This window comes from Eretmochelys imbricata, chromosome 1, assembly GCF_965152235.1.
Source record: "Eretmochelys imbricata isolate rEreImb1 chromosome 1, rEreImb1.hap1, whole genome shotgun sequence".
In the NCBI taxonomy this organism is placed as follows: Eukaryota; Metazoa; Chordata; order Testudines; family Cheloniidae; genus Eretmochelys; species Eretmochelys imbricata.
In genome coordinates, this window is record NC_135572.1 from 48908123 (window position 1) to 48930648 (window position 22526).

General features: G+C 44.6%; 1 protein-coding gene across 1 annotated transcript in view; it reads left to right on the top strand.

Moving 5' to 3' along the window:
* Positions 1 to 10683: 10683 nt before the first annotated feature.
* B3GLCT (beta 3-glucosyltransferase) overlaps positions 10684 to 22526 on the top strand; it is a 139766-nt gene continuing 127923 nt past the window's right edge. The window contains exons 1-2 of the mRNA XM_077806366.1: positions 10684 to 10836; positions 21643 to 21704. Coding sequence (XP_077662492.1) covers positions 10767 to 10836; positions 21643 to 21704 — 132 coding nt within the window. The 5' untranslated portion in view covers positions 10684 to 10766. The remainder of the gene's footprint in view (positions 10837 to 21642; positions 21705 to 22526) is intronic.

The following is a 22526-nucleotide window of genomic DNA, read 5'->3' on the forward strand; positions in this document are numbered from 1 at the left end:
GGGAAGGGGTCAGGATATATGCTGCTTTTTCCCGCATAGTGAGGATATACACTGTAAGGGGAATGTCTGCCTGCTAAAGTCCTCACGTCTAACAGTGAAAGGGTTGATTTAGGGATTATTTTTCTTTTTTCTCAAGCATACTATCCCTACTATCCCTGCAGGTTATGGTACATTTCAGAGTAGCTCCTTCCGCAATAATGGTTCTACATTCTGTATTTAAAAGGAGTCAGATGGCTGCCAGGCCCCACATTTACTCCTCAGCCCATGAAAATGTCACTTTTCTCTTTTTAAAATCTTCACCTAACAGAAAACAAACATCTATTTGTCCTCCAAAATAGGGCCCACAACAGTTTGACAGTCCCAGCTCCTAGGCCAGGAGGAGACTTACAAACAACAAATAGTAGGCTTATTGAAGTCATAGATAAGTCTTTCATATACCTGTCATCATTCAATGCCCTTATTCTTCCTGCTAGCTCTGTTTTTTTGTGAAGTAACTAGTGACTGAATATCATGACCATGGCCCTACCAAATTCATGGTCCATTTTCGTAAATTTCACGGTCGTAGCATTCAAAAACTCTTGAATTTCACGGTTTCAGATATTTAAATCTTAAATTTCACGGTGTTGTAACAAAACATGAATATGTATTTAAAAATGGCAAAATATAAACATGTAAAGCCCTTAAGACTCAGCATTTCTCAAACTGCAGGACTCAACCCAAAAGGGGGTCACAAGGCTATTTTAGGGGGTCACAGTATTGCCACCCTTTCTTCTGTGCTGCCTTCAGAGCTGGTGGCTGGAGAGTAGTGGCCTGACTAAATTGTAACAAACATGATTGTATTGTGTCCACACAGTCTTTTCCCCCCACCCCTAAATAGTACCATATATCAACAGTTGTTGGTATGTCCAAACATACCATGCTGCTTGTTTGTATCGGTGCATTCTGGGAAAACCTTGGCAGCTATCCCAGATTGTGCTAGGGTGAAACACACACAGGGTTGCACAAGCAGCACACAGGTGTCATACTAAACAGAGAGCTGGTAGAAAGGAGGACTTGCAAAACCAATTACAATCACAGTTAAGGGGTCCCCTGTATACAGCAAAATGGCAGTGTCTCAAGATGATAATTATGTGCCCGTCTATGCCATTGGCAGGATTCACACATTTACCCATTCATGTCAGCAACTGGTTAAAAGTTATAATGTAAACAGGCCCTACAATTCTCAGTACTATTATCTTGACAGGGTAAGGCTGAATTGGATATTTTAAAAATCAGGAACTGCCTTATTCAGGTTGAGGTCGGACTACCAACACTGAGTCCCCAAAAGTTGGTCTAAAGATGAGTGAGTTGTGGAGCTTTTAAAACAAAGAAAATTATTAATTCAGATTTTACCTCTGAATTGATCCTGTCTCCTGCAGTGCAGAATGGATCCCTTCTATTCATTTAAGCCAATTCTACCTGCTTTATTCTTCGTGTCACTTTGTTTTAGTGGTTAATTGTAAATTATAGGTAATTCTTTATACTGCTGTTTCAGTTCTTCTAGTGTGAAAAAATGAGAGGGAGGAGTGATACTGAGTTTTTATTTATTTTTATTTTTTAAGGATGCATTCCATTCTTGTTGTCTTTATCTATATTTAAATACACTTTGAATTGGCAAGATAGTATCTCTTTAACAATATTCAAAAATAGTATCCAGTAGCTTAGGCTTAAAACTTGTTTTACTTTAAAACTGTTGCAGTTTAGCAGGGAACATATAAATCCCTCTGGTATTCTCTGTGAAGGCAGTTCTATCCGGAAGCAGCAGGGAACAAAAGAGCAAAGAGTACTGTGTCTGACAGTTCTTTAAACAAGCTGTTAATTTGACTAGGGATGCTGGCAACCTACCCACGACTCCGAATCAAAACTGAAGATCTGCAGTCTTGCTTTATAAGTTTGCCTTCCTATAGTTTCTCCTCAAAGCTTTATCATTGGGGTTTCTCCTTCACTACGTAGGGTACAGTGAAAAAAAGATGTATAACACAAACATGACTGGCTATAGAAAAATGTTATGGCAACTTCTATAAGCTTAGCCTTGTAAATGGTATCTGTCTATGCTTTTTCTCTGGCTTCTCTTAAAGGGACCTGTCATGGATTCACAGGCCCGGTGCTCTTGAACAGCTCTGGAATAGCCCCTGGGAGGACCCCCTTCAGTTTGGCAACCCTCTATGAGAGTTGCAGTCTCTCTTTGGGATAAGCCCCTTCACCTGGGACCAAATGTCAGAGCCTTCAGCACCCTTGCATCACACCGTGAGCGTCCCTCTGCGAGTCCACTTGCTTTGGACCCCTGAGTGGATAATTATTCACCCAAAGGGAGCAATGCACCCCCAAATTAGTCTGGAGTGACTCTTGGCCAGCGTTGTAAAATGGAAGGATTTGTTAACTGTCTGGAAGTCCTTGGGGCAGCATAGAAAGCTGAAAAGTTCAACTGGGTCTGAATAGAGCTCAGAATTATCTTGCAGCCCCCAGTCCAGAAGTGTCCCTGCTTCCAGCAGTCCACACTCAACTGAACCAATCTTCCCCTCCTCAGTTCTTTGTTCCTCTTTCTGAGCAAATCAAAGGTCACCTGGCCATCCACTTTAGCTCTTTGCTCTCCAGCTGATCCGAATTGGCTGGCCTCTGTTGTTAGTTGCTAGTCACCAGATATCTATCTGGGCATTGTCTTCTGGGTTCTCTGTGGGCATGGGGCCCAGATAGCCAGGCATCAATCACACCTGGTCCTCTGAGTCTCTGCAGAGATCAAACAATCTTTCCCCCCACCTAATTAAACATACAGCACATGTTTACTGAGGCACACAGAATATTCACACAAAATATTAAGAAACTTCCCACTTTGTCACAGGGCCCTAGATAACCAGGAGCTCAATCGCAAACTGGGTAGCAACTTCAGAGAAATTGCTTGCCTGAGCTCTGTCTTCCCAGGAGTCTCTATTGCAGTTCCATACAAAACTTGCAGTGGATTCCTTGAGAAAATATCTCAAAATGAGGCCCTGAAAACTTGAACTGTTTAAAGCAGATATCTCCTAGACATCCAACAAGGAGGGACACAGAGGACTCTGACCATATTTTAAAGTGAGTATTTACCTCCTTCAGCGTTCTGTCTGCTTGTTAGGGCCAGCTAATGTACATGCAATGACACATATAAGCCAAACCCACAAACTGTTAATTGCATGGTTCCAATTTTATACCTCAGCTGTTAAATTCTTAGCCTTCAGTAGCTAAAAGCTGGGGAATCCCACCCATTCTGCCTTCCCTAACAAAGAAACAGCCTTGCAAACTATTATAAGGAGATCAGTTACAACAGATTGTTCGTTACAAACATTAGGAAAAATACAGTTTGACAGTTAGCCATAAGCAGGAATGTGCAAACTAGTTCTGCAAAAGTTAATGACCTTATTTCTGAACCTTCACTAGTGCCTGGATCTGAATCTGGGTCAAGAGGGGTTGCAAATAGAGGAATATGTGTGTGTTACTGAAATATGCGGTGAGGTTGGGAACACCCACAACCAGCCTTTCAGATACAAGAGTGGAGTAGCCAGACCTGCTGATGGCCCATTAAAGGGAATCCACACCAGTGGCCATCCCAGAAGACTTCTCAGAGAGAACACATAGACATTATAATGGAGACTGCTTGACTAGTGGGGACTGCTGGATCCCTATGTGAAAAGATCTTTCCAGCAAGATGGAAGAAACTATAAAAGAGGGGAAGTGTTGTCATGACCTCCCTCCCCTCACAACTCAATCCTGGAAACAGGTCTGGTGGACAAAGACTTTGAACTGGGGAGGATGGTCCTAGGCTGGAAAAGAGTCCCAGAACTATGCCGTCTGTCAGAGTGAGACGCTGCTTGATTCAAATCTTGTTTAGTTTGTAGAACTCAGACTGCAAATTTACTTTTGTTTCTCAGCTCAGTTTACAAAAGGTAGTGTGTGTCCTCTCCACATCAAGGGAGGGGTGGACTGGATAATGAACTTCCACTCGTCAGGCTTCTGACCAGTGCAAGATGGTATAGTTCTCGGGTGCAAGACTGGGAAGCTGGGGGGAATTGGCTGGACCCTCTCTATTGTTGGTTCATGAGTGGCTGGGGAAAGAATTCATGTAACTCAGTTGGGTGTGTCACTGCCTGTGGATGTCTGTGTAAGTGCAGAACCTTACCAACAGCATCACAGAGTGAGAGGGATACACGCCAGGTTGGTGGGACAGATAGTTTAGCAATCTCACAGTCCAGGCTGCATCCCGGGAACCCCGTCACCGTCTCACAATGTAAATGTAAGATTTCATTATTTTTATATGTCTTTCTAGTGAGCCTATTTTTGTGGCATTTGTGAGCTTCACAAATGTGAGCCAAACGCTGGACTGTTAATGTAGCACTATCATAATGACTGGTCACATTTTTGTGGAGACATGAAGATATAGTTATATCTTAACCACTGTGATAGTCTGTACCCCTATGTTCACCCCTTTTACAAGACTATGTTAAATGTTGTACAAAGCATACTGTGTAAGGTATCATTTGGAAACTCATGATTTGCTGATCATTATTGTCCTGGTAAAATATGTGTATAAAGATGTAAGATTCCATTGTGTGATATACTGGGATATGTTCTAGAGGGCAGTCACAAACAAGTTCCCCAGAGACAAAAGGTTAGCCAATGCCTCAGTCAGGTGTCAGTGGGATCAAAGGGACCATCACCTGATTAAGTGACCAGGAGAGAGGGTGTGTGCAAAAAATCTACATTTTGATAAAGAAGCAGTTTATGGTTCCCAGCCACACAGACTTTCTGTCTCCTGAACATCAGCTGGAGGTGATTCTTGTGCAAGGGAAGGCCTATAAAAGGAGAGGGGAGATGCCCCAAATCATCTTCTCTCCCTTACTCTCTTCCCATGGCATCCTCAACACCTGAAGAACAAAGGAAGCAGCATTGGACTGTGAGGGAGATCCTGACTGAAAGAGGTTCTGCCAGTAAGACTGCTGGAACATGTGACGAGAGGACCTTTGCTTTGTATTTATGTAGCTTGTTAAATTAGACGTTAGATGCATTTTACCTTTTATTTCTTTGCAACCAATTCTGATTTATATGCCTCATTACTTATAGTCACTTTGAATCTATCTTTCTGTAGTTAATACATTTGCTTTATTGTTTTATCTAAACCAGTGTGTTTGGACTGAAGTGTTTGGGAGACTCCATTTTGGATAACAAGATTTGTGCATATCATTTTCTATTAATAAATGACAGACTTTATATGACTTGTATTGTCCAGGAGGATGCTGAGCAGTAAAAGATGCACATTTCTGGGCATAGGCACTGACTCAGTGGGTGCTCCGGAGCTGGAAAACACATGGAAAAAATAGTGGGTACTCGGCACCCACCGGCAGCCCCACGGATCAGCTACTCCCCCTTCCAACACCTCCTCCCACCTGCTAGCAGGCCCCACTGATCAGTGCTTCCCCCTCCGTCCCAGTGCCTCCTGCCTGCCGTGATCAGCTGTTGAGTGGTGTTCAGGAGGCACTGGGTGGGGAGAGGGTGGAACAGGGCAGGAAGGAGGGAGGTGGGGATGAGAAGGGGCAGGGGAGGGGCCTTGGAGGAAGGGGTGGAGTGGGGGTGGGGCCTGGGGCAGAGCGGGGTCGAGCACCCACCCAGGAACTGGGGGAAAGTCTGGGACTGGAAGTTTGATGGTGTTGCCCTGTAGCGTAATTCGAGTGGCTGCTAGAGCACTCATACAGTATAGTTGGGAGTGATTTACATGCTAGAGGCTGTGTGTGGGCAGACCAGGAGTGGTTGCTTTCCCAGCAAAACAGTGTAAAAGGTATCCCAGGTTGGGAATTGAGGGGACACATAGCTGTCCATCAGCCCAGACTGTACCCTGGGTAATGTCACAACCACCATTTTGAAGATGGCAAGTCTCAAACTCAGCGTAATCTGGTAATGAATGCCATTGCCATAGTCCCTCCATGAAGAATACCTTGCCTATCCAACTACTCTCCAGAACAGAACCCACAACAGAATTGATACCTGACTGAGGCATTGATTAGCCTTTTGTCTCTGGGGAACTTGTTTGTGACAGCCATCCAAAACAGAACCCACAGCAGAACTGAGAAATCTGGGAAAGGTCTGGGAAACACTTCTCAGATTTATAGGGGGAAACAATGAAATGCAAGCATATATAAAATATTCAGAGGGGTGTACTTTTTAAAATCTTATATTAAAAATTAATATAGACAGGTGAACAAATTAATTTTTTTTTCAAATTGACAACATACCATGTATCCCTCTGATGTCTCTGTGTATGAACGTTTCCAGTTAATCACAACAACAAAATAGCTGTTTTGGAGCTCAGAAATTTATTTGCTGAAGTGGAATGGTGGGCAAAAAGTCCATGCAAAGGTTTTCTGGCTGTGGACGGAGTTTGTTTATATATTGTGGATATGTCCTGAGCCTCAAAGACTTTGGAAACAATTATGCAATTAAAATTAAAGTTTTAACAAAATGGGATCTACTCTTGAGGACTGTGCATGTATTTGTTGTGTGCCTGTGTGACACCTGTATTATAATAGTATACAGAGACCCCAGCTGAGGGTGTGGCCCTGTGGGCATTGTAAGAGAGAGTCCCTGCTTTGAACGGATTACAGTCTAAATATGCAAGACAGATGAAGGGAAGAAATAGCGTGTGATAGTGCAGGGTGTCAATGTGAGAGCTGATGTGTTGTCTGTGTCTATAGAATGTGTTGGATATGTACAGGGAAAGTGTATGTGTGAGAGTGTTCTCTATGTGGGTGGCTCAAAGTATTAGGAGTCGTAAAAGTCATTTCAAAATGTGAAGACAAAACTTGTGTCTAATACTAGAAAAAAGGAGAGCTGCATCATAGCTATAGCACTCTGCCACTGGATTTAGGAATGCACAGTAGTGACACATGAATGAGAGAGACCCAAACTCTAATACAGAGCCTGACCCTCCTCTCACGTGTACCATTGTAAATCATGAGTAATTCTACTGAAGTCAGTGGCATCAGAATAGTGTAAAACTGGTGAGAGAGGAGAAATAGGCCCACAGTTTGTAGCCCTATCCTGGGTGGAGTGTACCTACTTTTGACATGTACCCAAGGGATCTGTGTGTGTGTGTGTCTCACTCTCTCTCTTTTTTTTTTTTTTTTTTTTTTGGCACTTTGGCAAAACTTTTATAGCTTATTGAATTGAATGTGTGTGGGGAAGGGGAGGGGGGACAGAGATGTGTTTGTGTGTAGAGGCGCAGGGTCAGATTACAGCATAGGCCCTAGGACCATGTCTGCATTGCAGCTGGGAGCAAGCCTCCCAGCTTGGGTAGACAGATTCACGCTAGCGGGGCTTGAGGCAGTATGCTAAAAATAGCAGTGTGATGGATGCTGCGGCTTAGGCTCTGAAGCATAGAGGTTAGGTGGACTAGCTTAAGCTCTGCTAGTGTAAGTCTGTCTACACAGGCTGGGAGGCTCACTCCCAGCTGAAGCATAGAAACATATCCTATATGTTCATGTCTAGGGCCCTCACTCCTGGAGTCATGTGACTATGTCAGACTCTCAGCTTTTTTCTTTTTAAAGCATGTTTCCACCTCTCATTGTTCCCAAGAACAGTTTGAAAACATGAATGAAGGGCAAATGATGTAGTGATATTTGCCTGAGGTTGCAGACAGCTTGAAAATAAAGCTCTGACAAAGATGAGTTTCCTCATTCATCTCCAAGGCTCCCTGCTCTGGGGTACCCTACCTAAACCACCCCAGGAGAAGACTGTATGTATGGCAGAAGCCCACTCATCCAATCAGACAGTCCATTTTACAGGTCAAGTGTAGGGTACTGCACTAGAGTGAGGTCCCTGCTGCCAATTCTGAGGGAAAGACAGCCCCATGATGCTGTCCTTACCCCCTTGTAAAGAGGAGTGGGGTCCCACCTGCCAACACGACACCAAGAGGGGATAGAACTATGATTCGGGGCAGCAGAGGCAGAGCCCTGGAGGGCCCCAAGCCTAGCACCAAAGACTGACATAATCTGGTCCTGTAGAGGGGTGGTGGGTATTTTCTAGTAAGAAGCTGGTATGTCTGGTTGGATCAGTGAAAGGGTGCTACCGGCAACGAGTTTATATAGAGAGGGGTGTGTGTGGGGGCAGTTTAGGTGCTGGGTGTCTCCAGTTGGGACTGGTCTTTCTAAAGGTGCTGGGCATCCAGAGGATTTTTGTGTAGGAGTGCTGGGTGTTTGTGGAGTAGTTGTTTGGGGGTGATAGCTGCTGTCTGTCTGAGGAAGGGGGGGCTTGGTCTGCGTGAGGGCCATCCTATGGAATGCTGGGTGTCTTTGGTCCAGTTGTTGGGGTGTGATTGGTGTCTTTGTGAGGTTCTGGATGTCTAGGAAAGTTTATGTATGCAGGAGTGCTGTCTTCAGGAGATGTTAGAGAGTTGGGCCTATCAGAGGGGTTGCATGGGGAGAGATGTGGTGTGATGAGTGGGTGGGATTGATGTCTTAGGTGGATTATGAGTAGGGCCCTACCAAATTCATAGCTACGAAAAATGTGTCATGGACCGTGAAATCTGGTGTTCCTGTGAAAGTTGTATAGTATAGGGTAAAAACACATAAAACACCAGATTTCACAGGGGAGACCAGCATTTCTCAAATTGGGGTCCTGACCCAAAAGGGAGTTGCAGCGGGAGCCAAAAGGTTATTTCAGGGGGGTCGTAGAATTGCCACCCTTACTTCTGCACTGTCTTCAGAGCTGGGTGGCTGGAGAGCTGTGGCTGTTGGCCAGGCGTCCAGCTCTGAAGGCAGCGCCCCTCCAGCAGCAGCACAGAAGTAAGGGTGGCAATACCATACCAAGCCATCCTTACTTCGGCTGCGCTGCTGATTGCAGAGCTGGGTGGCTCGACAGTGGCAGCTGCTGTCTGAGGGCCCAGTTCTGCAGGCAGCAGCGCAGAAGGGTGGCAACACTATACCAGGCCTTCCTTATGTCTGTGCTGCTACTGGCAGTGGCTCTGTCTTCAGAGCTGGGCTCCTGGCCAGCAGCCGCCGATCTCCAGCTTCCCAGCTCTGAAGGCAGCATCACAACCAGCAGCAGTGCAGAAATAAGCGTAGCAGTACTGCAAACCCCTCCCCCACAATAACCTTGCGACCCTACCACCACTCCTTTTTGGGTCAGGACCCCTACAATTACACCACCATGAAATTTCAGATTTAAATAGCTGAAATCATGAAAGTTATGATTTTTAAAATTCTATGACAGTGAAATTGACCAAAATGGACTGTGAATTTGGTAGGGCCCTAAATGAGTAGGCTTGGCAGAATTCAATTTTTAAAAATTTTGATTGATAATGTATATTTCAGATTTTTTCTATTTTTATATATTTAAAATTTCACAGTTGTGGGAAATTATGGGGGGTGTCACACAATTAATTATTTATTTGCCATAGATGTTGATTCAAAAATTTAAAGCTTTATAATTGTTAAAACACAAATTGTCAATTTCACATCAAAATATACAAAGTAAATATCCTTAAATCAAACTAAGTTTTCATTCAGCATTGTTCTTACTTTGCCTATCCATAACTTTTGATTATCATTGATGGAAATATGTTTCATTGGTTTGTTTGTGTGTGGTGAAATCAGTGTATACTGACACTTATGAATACAAAATCTAATCCTTCCAAGCCTAGTTATAAGTGACTAGTTATAGGTGTCTGTAAAGGAACTATCTGTATGGTAGCTGCTCCCTGCTAGGTCTCAGTGGAGGGAGAGCTGAGGTGCATATGGGGATGCTGGATGTCTCTGCTGGGTGGGACTGGTGTGTGTGAGGTGCTGGCGGTGTGGAGAGGAGTTAGTGGTGTTTCTGAGTGGGACTGAGGGATGGATAGAGGTGTAGGATGGAGGTGTCTGTGGGGGATGTCGGACGGGTTTCTGAGGGGAGTGGGGAGTAGGATGGAAGTGTCTCTGGGGAGATGTGGGGGAGCAGGATGGAGATGTAGGATGGGGAGCTTCTAGGGAGAGTGGGGAGGTGTGTGGAGTAGGATGGAGGTGTCTATAGGAAGAGTGTGTGGCGGTGTCTCTGGGGAGATGTGGGGTGTGTGAAGATGTGGTGGAATAGTATGGGGGGATCTCTGGGGAAGGGGGAGTTGTCTCTGGGTGGCGATGGTGTGAGGATGTTGGGGTGTAGGATGGGTATCTCTGGGGGAAGGGGAGAGGTGTGGGGAGTAGGATGGAGGTGCCTCTGGGGGCAGAGGGTGTGAGGATATTGGGGGGGGGGGTGTAGAATGAGGGTCTCTGAGAGAAAGGACACCTGGGGAGTAGGATGGAGGTGTCTCTGAGGAGATGTGGGGGAGTAGGGTGGGGTGTCTCGGGAGTGTGTGGGGTGCAGGATGGGGGTCTCTAGGGAGAGGGGAACGTGCGGGGAGTACGATGGGGGTGAGGAGTTGTGGGTGTGTGGGCGGGTGGGTCTCTGCAGGAGGGTGGAGTCGGTGCGTCAGGCTCGTCAGCCGCTAGGTGTGTGGAGCCCCGAGGGGCCGCCCTTCCCCCTGCCGCCCGCTAGATGGCGCCTCTCACGCGCCGCGGCAGCTCTCTGGTTCCTGGCGCCCGGCTGTGCCGGGCGGGCGCGCTCCAGCGGGGGCGGGTTGGCGGCGGCAGAGGCACCATCCCGAGGCCGCTGGCTTGAGTTCCTGCTGCAGAGGGAGGCGGGGAGCCAGACGCGCCGTTCCCCTCCGCGCGCGGGCGGTGGCCGCTGCCAGGATGCCTCGGGAGCGCGGCGGCGGCTGGCTGCTCCCCGCGCTGCTGCTCCTGCCGCCGATCTGCGCGCCGGGTGAGTGGCCGGGGGGGCTCCGGTCTGCGCGCTGCTGGCGGGGGAGAGACCGGGCACGCGGGGAGGCGGCACCGGAGCCGCAGCGGCCGCTCGCCTCCTTTCCGCGGGCGGGGACGTTCCGCCTCCCTCGAAGTTTGTTGGCGGGATGGGCTGGGCTGGGCTGGGCTGGGGGAGGAGGCGGCGAGCAGCCGCCTCCTTGGGGCCCCGCACGGCGCCCTCTGCCGCCCGCCGGCCGGACTCGGAGCGTCCCGCGCCGGGCAGGGGGCTCTCTGGTGGGGGCCGGGAGTCCTGTGCCTGGCGCCCGGGGGTGCTGCTGGCCGTTGGCCGCGAGCTCCGGGGCAGGGTAGGGTCCCGCGCTGCTCCCCTGACACTGAGGAAGGGACCGCAGCCTCCCTCCGCTTGCCTGGAGGCCGGTGGGGGAGCTATGGGGGGTGCCTCCTCCCACAGAGCCCCAGCCCGCGGGCTGCGGCGGGAGGGGGGTTGCTAGGGCTGGGGTTGTGTCTGGTGCTGTTTGGGAAGCGCTGGTGGTTGCGTAGGGCCTGAATCACAGCAAGGTAGGGCTGGAGAGTCCCAGCCCCAGCCCAGTGCAGGACCAGGGAAACATAAACCAGCCCTGACAGGTGTTTGTCCAACCTGCTCTTAAAAATCTCCACTTAGGGCGATTCCACAACCTCTAGATAGAGTCCTAGAGAAATTGCCAACTCTTAGCGCTGGATGGGGACCCAGTCAGGTAAAAATCAAGTGTTTTAAAAATCAAATAATTCATACCTCTAGTCCAAATAGCTGTTTAGGCTGGGGGTGCTGCAAGGTTTTTAGGATGTGTGGAGCACCTCTTAATACAGAGGAGTGTCATGGAGCATCTCCCCATCTTTCGATATTGCAAGAAGCAATTGCTAACATAAAACAAGGAAATACTTTCCCGGTATTAATGTGGTTTACCTGATTTGTAATGTGCTTTGGCAGATGGGAGAATAAAAGAGGAGAGTTAGTCCCATGTGAGCAGCCAGCTTTCCACAGCCCAGTGGTCTATGTACCACAGTTTGGAAACCACTGCCTGGATGGGTAAAAATGAAAGACTCTTCCAAATCTAATTTGTTTTTCATTATTTGTGCTGATTTTTAAAAAAAACATTTATCTCATCTTGGAGAATAACATAGCATTGTCAATTTGTTATTAACCAACCTTGATATCTGGTTCTTTTTCGTTAACACACTTCTGGGGTTGCAAACCCTGCAGGGGAATATTTAAATATAAACAAACTTCAAACTCAAATAAAAATATTGTTTTTTCTTTCTTGTCCAGTTTATCTTCCTCACCAAAATAACTGCATTTTGGGATTAAACTATCTGACACTCTCTTTTTAAAGCCATATTTCAGTCCCTGTCAGGATGAAGGATTTTGCTTGACTGTAAATATCACTGAAACAGGTTTCTTGATAAAGGTGAATCTCCCATTCTCCAAATTGTCATCCCAGCCTTAGAATAGCAGCTTCAAGTTTATTGCTATGTGAGGGGAAAGTCAGTCAGTTTTTTAAAAAAACCTTAAAAATTAATTAACTTCAGAAGGGGGAGAGGGCAATGGAATTGTAGGTGTGTGGACCCAATTTAAGTCAATGGGTGTCAGTATGGGTCTAGGGATCTGCTCACATGGAGCTCATTGCAGGATCAGAACCTTAGTTTGCATAGTCTTAGAAATACCCATTTCTTTTAAGCTAAGAGCAGCCTCTTCTTTCACAAGCATCCTGTGATTTTGAGATGGCAGACGGAAAGTTGAATATTTCTCAACAGTGTTAAACATTCTTTTCCATTGCCATTTTACAAAAAGGGTAATTAGATATCTTTGAACTTTCTTCTATGAAATGTATTTGCTGGTAACATGTACAGTGGAGAAAAATATTTACATAGTTTTATACTTAGTCTTAGGCTCAGGACTTTTTCATAAAGAACCACAAAAGAATGACCCCCTCCACCCAACCCCCACCCCCCATCTTATATTTCATATAAAGAGATAGTGTACATAATAAACAATTTAAGGAATCATTTTTAATAGTTTAAAAGGTGACTTCAGCCTGAATATTTTTTCATAGATGTCTCAGTTGCTTCTTTAAAGGGCTAATCTAAAAAATTAAATGTGACTTGTTTTAATTGCCTTACATTATGTTTGGGGTTCTGGAGCTCCCAGTACCCCTCAAAACTCTGGCCTAACAAGTTTGTAGCACTAACAAGGCTTTCTCTTTACTGGTTAGGTTAGAAGCCTTTGAAGTTAATAGGGCAGTAGCAGTCAAGAAGAGTTGGTATAAAAACTTCAATGTAAATAGATAAAAAGACTTATTTATTTTGCCTCTTTACTGCTCCTGGGTTGTATCAGTATCAAAGACCTCGATCTGTCTGAGCGACAGCAGCAATGTAGCTGTTACCGAAACCCTGGAGTGCTGTGAGAATCTGACAAAGGCAACAAAATAATACAGGGCACCAAAAGAGAGACCCAGGCTGAAAGGATCTCTTTATTAAATAATTAGTAAAAGTCCAAGGACTGTCTTGCATGCTGTACCTACAAGAGTCAGTAATATCAGCTGTTTCAGCATTCTAAACCTAGCTGTTCCCAAGTATTTCAAATTTTTGAAAACTGTTTATTAACAGTGTTTTTTGACATATGTAAACAATAACACATGAAAAGACTCTCATAAGGTAAGGGATAATATCATAGTTTTTCATTACCTCGTTAAGAGACCGATGCAAAGCACCTCAACTGGAAAGACTCCCTGAAGTCAGGCCCTCAAAGAGGAATATACGATAAATGTCCTTTAGGTCCTTGGTATGTGCTTTAGTTTGATCTGGTTATACCATGCTTTTGCTCTTATAAATATTTGTACCTTAAATGAAAATTTTTTAATCATTTTAAGTGTGTGGAAGCTCCTCTTGTTTCTAAAAGGGAACACTTCTAAATGTAAAGAAAAACATTTTATTATTATAGAATGAAGGTTCATAGTAGTCTGCTGTTTACCAGTTGAGTAATGGAAAAGATAAGTGAGAGCTTTCCCTCTCCAATACTATCTGCCAGTGACCTTTCCCATCCCAATTTTCATGAATGTAATGGGGAACTTTAGAAAAAGATCAATGGTAATTAAAAGTCGTTATTTTACTTTCCCGGATTTCAATTTCCAATTTTAGTGGAAATCGGCTGAAAACCAGGGAGTCTGACTTTTTCTGAAAAAACAAAAGGAGTACTTGTGGCACCTTAGAGACTAACAAATTTATTTAAGCATAAGCTTTCGTGAGCTACAGCTCACTTCATCGGATGCATTCAGTGGAAAATACAGTGGGGAGATTTATATACACAGAGAACATGAAACAACGGGTGTTACCATACAGACTGTAACGAGAGTGATCACTTAAGGTGAGCTATTACCAGCAGGAGAGCGGGGGTTTTAAAATATCTAAAAGTGCTCTGCTCGCCTTTACCTTATTCAACTTCAGTTACTATGGAAGTAGAATCAGAATGGCTACTGGTAGCCAGCCAGAGAGGGTGGGGACTGGAACTTGACATTTTCAACTTATGGCTGATTGCTGTGCAAATCACATAAACAACTACAGGTGCCAACCAGGTCAAAGTCTACAATATTTGAAATATGAAAAATGTGAACTTAAAATAGCAGGTAACACTTATGTGATTTCCTTACTATTTTTTTCTTAGACAATTGTAAAGATTGCCTGCAAGATAAATTGGTTAATGAGTTTGACTTATGTGGTTTCTCTTGGTGCCTCCACAACTGGAACATTCACTAGCTAATCAAATTCTTCTCATAATACTTTTATGATTATCATGTAACATGGTAACTATTCCATGCGAGGGGGGTGTGTATGTGTATATGTATATTGGTTGACAAACATTAGGGGATTGGAAGTGTTTCTGGAATTGGGAGGTCTGAGTGGGCATTTGAGTACTTGTGAGTTTGGAGAACAGAATAGGTCTCTTCTAAGAAACATTAAATGAAACATACGGCAATTGTCTGAATTTGTGGCAATGTTTGGAGAACACCACTATTGTTATGTGTAGTGTGGTGGTGCCTAGGAGCCCCAGTCTTGGACCAGGACCTCACTGGCACAGAACAGTCAGACAGTCCCTACTCCAAAGAGTTTACAGCTCTGCTCCGCCTTGTGCCTTCTTTTCAGAGCACTGAGTAATCTACCGAGGGAGTGGTTCCTGAGTGTTAAGAAATTCTTTGAGCAGTCATTTTCTACTGATTGTCTGCCAAAAGATAATTCAATATTTGTGCATGTTAAACTCTAAAGCCACTAGTGGCCTCTGTGAATATTTGAAAAGTCTTCCCAGTTCACTTAGTGCGAAGGATACAAAGTAAATTTTTGTGCTTATCTGTTGGAAAAGAGCAGGGCTGAGAATGTAAAATTATCAGGAATAAGGATAGTGACATATTTAGACTACCATTGTCATTACTTTTCTGGACTATGTCCAAAAAGTGAATTTTGGTGGCCACAGAAACTGCATATGAGAGAGTGTCCTAGGTGAACAGCAGAAGTAGGAGATGGGAATAACAGATTTAGCAAGGCTGAAGATTTCTTGGACAGACGTCAGGATATGCTTCTACGGGCACAAGGTTCTGAAGATTCAGACCAGGCTGCACATCAGGGACAGGAGGACGGTGAAGAAAATTGCCATCATGTGTCCTCCAGAAGAAAAAAGGGGAACGTCCATGTACCAGCAATGCACATACAAGTAAGTAACCGTTTTCATGTTCTCTCCACAGGTACTAAAGCGGAGAGTGGACCAGATGATACGTCTGAGGGAAGGGAGCAGAAGGAGACTCAGCCGATTAGAAGGCATGAGATGCACTGTCCTAGGGTTGGGGGTTCCACAACCACCGCTCCCAAGAGAAGGGTACTCTCTCCTCAGGGGGACTGAGTCATCTATCTGCCACCCTGACCGGGAAAACCAAGAAGTCTGCTGCTTGCCAGGAGCTAAGATTCGCGATATGACGGAGAGACTGCTGAGACTCATCAAGCCCTCGGATCACTACCCCTTCCTGCTTCTCCATGTGGGCACCAATGATACTGCCAAGAATGGCCTTGAGCGGATCACTGCAGACTACGTGGCTCTGGGAAGAAGGATAAAGGAGTTTGAGGCGCAAGTGGTGTTCTCGTCCATCCTCCCTGTGGAAGGAAAAGGCCTGGGTAGAGACTGTCAAATCATGGAAGTCAACAAATGGCTACGCAGGTGGTGTCGGAGAGAAGGCTTTGGATTCTTTGACCATGGGATAGTGTTCCAAGAAGGAGGAGTGCTAGGCAGAGATGGGCTCCACCTAATGGAGAGGGAAGAGCATCTTCGCAAGCAGGCTGGCTAACCAATGAGGAGGGCTTTAAACTAGGTTCACCAGGGGAAGGAGACCAAAGCCCTGAAGTAAGTGGGGAAGTGGGATACCGGGAGGAAGCACAAGCAGGAGTGCATGAGAGGGGAGGGCTTCTGCCTCATACTGAGAAAGAGGGGCGATCAGCGGGTTATCTCAAGTGCCTATACTCAAATGCAAGAAGCCTGGGAAACAAGCAAGGAGAACTGGAATTCCTGGCAAAGTCAAGGAATTATGATGTGATTGGAATAACAGAGACTTGGTGGGACAACTCACATGACTGGAGTACTGTCATGGATGGATATAAGCTGTTCAGGAAGGACAGGCAAGGCAGAAAAGATGGGGGAGTTGCACTGTATGTAAGAGAGCAGTATGACTGCTCAGAGCTCAAGTATGAAACTGCAGAAAAACCTGAGTGTCTCTGGATTAAGTTTAGAAGTGTGAGCAACAAGGGTGGTGTTGTGGTGGGAGTCTGCTATAGACCACCGGACCAGGGGGATGAGGTGGACGAGGCTTTCTTCCGGCAAGTCGCAGAAGTTACTAGATCGCACGCCCTGGTTCTCATGGGAGACTGCAATCACCCTGATATCTGCTGGGAGAGCAATACAGCGGTGTACAGACAATCCAGGAAGTTTTTGGAAAATGTAAGGGACAATTTCTTGGCGCAAGTGCTGGAGGAACCAACTGGGGCAGAGCTCTTCTTGAGCTGCTGCTCACAAACCAGGAAGAATTAGTAGGAGAAGCAAAAGCGGATGGGAACCTGGGAGGCAGTGACCATGAGATGGTCGAGTTCAGGATCCTGACACAAGGAAGAAAGGAAAGCAGCAGAATACAGACCCTGGACTTCAGAAAAGCAGACTTTGACTCCGTCAGGGAACTGATGGGCAGGATCCCCTGGGAGAATAACATGAGGGGGAAAGGAGTCCAGGAGAGCTGGCTATATTTTAAAGAATCCTTATTGAGGTTACAGGGACAAACCATCCCGATGTGTAGAAAGAATAGTAAATATGGCAGGCAACCAGCTTGGCTTAACAGTGAAATCCTTGCTGATCTTAAATACAAAAAAGAAGCTTACAAGAAGTGGAAGATTGGACAAATGACCAGGGAAGAGTATAAAAATATTGCTCGGGCATGCAGGAGTGAAATCAGGAAGGCCAAATCACACCTGGAGTTGCAGCTAGCAAGAGATGTTAAGAGTAACAAGAAGGGTTTCTTCGGGTATGTTAGCAACAAAAAGAAAGTCAAGGAAAGTGTGGGCCCCTTAGTGAATGAGGGAGGCAACCTAGTGACAGAGGATGTGGAAAAAGCTAATGTACTCAATGCTTTTTTTGCCTCTGTCTTCACGAACAAGGTCAGCTCCCAGATTACTGCACTGGGCAGCACAGCATGGGGAGGAGGTGACCAGCCCTCTGTGGAGAAAGAAGTGGTTCGGGACTATTTAGAAAAGCTGGACGTGCACAAGTCCATGGGGCCAGATGCGTTGCATCCGAGAGTGCTAAAGGAGTTGGCGAATGTGATTGCAGAGCCAATGGCCGTAATCTTTGAAAACTCATGGCAAGCGGGGGAAGTCCTGGATGACTGGAAAAAGGCTAATGTAGTGCCCATCTTTAAAAAAGGGAAGAAGGAGGATTCTGGGAACTACAGGCCAGTCAGCCTCACCTCAGTCTCTGGAAAAATCGTGGAGCAGGTCCTCAAGGAATCCATTCTGAAGCACTTAGAGGAGAGGAAAGTGGTCAGGAACAGTCAGCATGGATTCATCAAGGGCAAGTCATGCCTGACTAATCTAATTGCCTTCTACGACGAGATAATTGGTTCTGTGGATGAAGGGAAAGCAGTGGACGTGTTGTTCCTTGACTTTAGCAAAGCTTTTGACACGGTCTCCCACAGTATTCTTGCCAGCAAGTTAAAGTAGTATGGGCTGGATGAATGGACTGTAAGGTGGATAGAAAGCTGGCTAGATTGTCGGGCTCAACAGGTAGTGATCAATGGCTCCATGTCTAGCCAGCAGCCGGTATCAAGTGGAGTGCCCCAAGGGTCGGTCCTGGGGCCGGTTTTGTTCAATATCTTCATAAATGATCTGGAGGATGGTGTGGATTGCACCCTCAGCAAGTTTGCAGATCACACTAAACTGGGAGGAGAGGTAGATACGCTGGAGGGTAGGGATAGGATACAGAGGGACCTAGGCAAATTGGAGGATTGGGACAAAAGAAATCTGATGAGGTTCAACAAGGCCAAGTGCAGAGTCCTGCACTTAGGACAGAAGAATCCAATGCACCGCTACAGACTAGGGACTGAATGGCTGGGCAGCAGTTCTGCAGAAAAGGACCTAGGGGTTACAGTGGACGAGAAGCTGGATATGAGTCAACAGTGTGCCCTTGTTGCCAAGAAGGCCAATGGCATTTTGGTATGTATACGTAGGAGCACTGCCAGCAGATCGAGGGACGTGATCGTTCCCCTCTCTTCGACACTGGTGAGGCCTCATCTGGAGTACTGTGTCCAGTTTTGGGCCCCACACTACAAGAAGGATGTGGAAAAATTGGAAAGAGTCCAGCAGAGGGCAACAAAAATGATTAGGGGACTGGAACACATGACTTATGAGGAGAGGCTGAGGGAACTGGATATGTTTAGTCTGCGGAAGAGAAGAATGAGGGGGGATTTGATAGCTGCTTCCAACTACCTGAAAGGGGGTTCCAAAGAGGATGGCTCTAGACTGTTCTCAATGGTAGCAGATGACAGAACAAGGAATAATGGTCTCAAGTTGCAGTGGGGGAGATTTAGGTTGGATATTAGGAAAAACTTTCACTAGGAGGGTGGTGAAACACTGGAATGTGTTACCTAGGGAGGTGGTGGAATCTCCTTCCTGAGAAGTTTTTAAGGTCAGGCTTGACAAAGCCCTGGCTGGGATGATTTAATTGGGGATCCGTCCTGCTTTGAGCAGGGGGTTGGACTAGATGGCCTCCTGAGGTCCCTTCCAACCCTGATATTCTATGTTTCTAAGGCGTGTGGGATCCATGTACCTTTTGACAATATAAAAGAGAGATTTATAACCTACTTCATCTCTAAATAACTCCTTAGATTTTCTTCTGTGCTGTCAAGGATATAGTACAGTCTTTTTTCCAGGTTAGCTGTGTAAGCCTTGATTTATTTTAAGGATCCTGTAAATTAATATTTTATAAATCTCAGAAGCTGTGTTGTGTGAGTTATTTAAAGATCTGATGAGAAAGGAAGTATTTCTTTTCAGTCTCAGTTGCATATTAAAGTCAGATCCCTTTATGCAACCCCTCACTGGCGTGTTAAAAATCGAGAATAATGAAACTCTATATTTATGTTGCAGTCATGCAAAGCAACACAATTTACCTGGTGATACATCATTTTCAGGTTAATGCCTTGCGATTATTAAGTTTCCCAAAGGATGATTTCTTGCATTAATCTTGAAATTAGAATTCTGTCAAATAGAGGACATGGAGCTGTTTTGCCTATGCAAGGTATTCCTTGTGTAGTGCTCCAAATGCAGTTGTTTTGATTCATATAGTAGATAGAGGATAAGATTTTGAGGTTTTCAGAGAGGTATAAAATTAGTGTTTGGCAATGTCTGCACTAGTGAGCTTACAGCGGCACAGCTGAACCAATGCAGCTGCACCTTGGTAAGATCACTCGTGTAGCCACTCTATGCCAGCGGGAGAGAGCTCGCTAGCTGACATAGCTACCACCGCTCGTGCAGATGGTTTTATTATGTTGGCGGGAGAAGTTTTCTTGCCAACATAGCACTGTTTACACCGGCGCTTCTGTCGGTATAGCCCATGTCGCTCAGGGGTATGTGTTTTTTCACACCCCTAAGCGACATAAGTTATACCAACAAAAATGGTAGTGTAGCCTTTGTTGTTCATTAGAAAACACTGGAGTTCTCAAAACACGTTGTGTCCTTTCAAAAGAGGAGTGCAAAATGATTTCTTAGTCTGATTTGAAAATAAATAACATTGTGCGGGTAGACCCCCTGCACTAATGGAGAGTGCCATTGAATCCCATGGGTCTTCCCATGCGTAACCCCTGAAAGAACAGGGGCCTTAATCAAATCAAGTCTTCCCCATTAGATGTTTTGGGGTGGCTGTTTACCACTGTTTTCTTGTCTCCACTGGTATGAGTTAGAGATTAGTTTCAACAGTAGCTGGGATGTCATCATGAAATACAGTTCCTAGATATTTAGTGACATTTGGGCTCCAATTTAAAGGGTATAGGACTATGGATAACCAGAAATAAAAAAACAAAAGAGTTGGGACAATCCTGCCTATTCCTTCTCCTAAATTACAAGATGCCTAGTGAGGATACTATTTACTAGTATTCTGGCTAAGCAGATTTATAAAGAGTAGCTATTCATTTTTTAAAAACTTCATTCCAAACTTTATATGTTTAAAAGCCGCAATAAGAAACTTCATCTGACCCAGTGGAAGGCTTTCTTGGTGTCAAGGGAAACAGTAATTGTGTAATAAGTGACCAGGCTGAGTGGAGTCTTTGGATCTTTCCTTAAATTATAGCAGTTTTGGTTCAGAATACTTTTGACTTCTTTGTCACCTTTAATTAAAAAAAAAATCTTAACAATCTTTACAAAGCCTCAGCCCCCTGAGGTAAATATAATCCCCATTTTACAGGCAGGTAAATTGAGACATAATTGGATAAAAAGTTACATTGGGAAGGAAGCAGAAAAATTAATAAAAATCTTTTTTTCAAATTTTAAATACTTAAAGGTTAGAAAGAAATTAATGTGGACGTGTGTGCTCCTAAGGCAATTTCAACTTACCAGTGCGCAGGGACTCAAGATAATATTAGGTCAGTCCAGATTGGGAGCCTGGGCCTCTCTTCACCCTGTTAATTCCTAATTGGACCTCCTTTCCCCATGCATTAAAAACTGCTATACTGCTTGCTGTTCAGAGTATGTGATCAAGAAATATGATGGCCCTCTTCAGTTATGATAGTTTTATGCCAGCTCCTGACAGTATTTCAGAGAGTTTGTGTATGAACTCGCCTTCACGCTGGATTTCCAGTGGGTCTTCTCTATAATAAACACAACCCTTAACCTCAGGGTAGAGTGAAATCTAAGTCCTCCCATATGATACATTGCACTATCATCTGAATCATTGGACTGGCCAGATGTTTTTTCTTTTTTTAAATGAGATGTATTTTGACTTGAAGCCAAAATCAGTTGGCTTCACATCAAAGAACAATTTTCTGTTCAGAAATGTATGATAACAATTGTCAGGCTAGATCAATGCAGCTTCTCAAACAGCAGATTGTCTAGTGGTTGAAAAGATTATCACAAATATTCTCCACATTAAGTGACTATTATCTAAGTTGCTTTCTTGTTCTAAAAAGGCAGAACTTTGTCCAATGTGATGATCAACTACTGTATTTTGAAAAAATATATTATTTTTGCTTTTTTTTTTTTCCAGCTTTGGCTGTAAGTGTAGCTGCTGAAGATGCAAAGGAACAGATTGAGCGACTGGTATCACAGGTAGTAAATTCTAATTCTGTCGCAGCAGTAATGTACCATCTAGATTATAAAATCTTTGGGGAAGAGACTGTGGGTAAAATTCTGATCCCTTTGAACTCAATGAGGTCTTTGTCATTGATTTCATTGGAGCCAGGACCTAATGCTGCCTTATTTTCTCTGAGGCGCCTAGCACATCTTTAGTAATACCACTTTTCTAGAGCCTCTATCTTACAGCTTTTCCTACCCAAAGAGTTCTTAGAATGACCACACCTGGTCCTATATTGATTTTATTCATTTCAATCCCTTTCTTAAACTGGATCTAATATATTTTGATATTGTATTTTAAGAGTTATAGCTTTATTTTATTTAACACTTCCATTTTTCTAACAGAAATGTTGTAAAACTTGTTTTGCAATTTAGACATAAATTTTATATATATACAATTATAAATTGGCCTATGGAAGTCCCCAAATCTGCATTGCTGAGACCTGCAACTGTCAAATTCTTTCATTTTTTGTGGTACTGATCACATATTGTGGTAGCTGCTTTCCTACTCTGTCTTCCTCTTCTGTCTTGCCAGTTGGTAATATCAGTTGAAGTCTTTCATTATCACATTTTAGGTAGGTTCTTTTGTACAGTAAGCAGAGTGCTTTGGCATGACAAGAAGTCACTCAAAAATAAAATTATTGCGTTTAGTAATTGGAGGACAGAAACATTTTTCCTGTCCAGTACTCATTTAAAAGTAGAGTAAAAACCTTAGTAGTTAGTATAGACAGATAGCAGTTGACGAAGTTATCCAGAGTAAATTTTGAACACACAACACTATCAACACAGAGCTCCTCC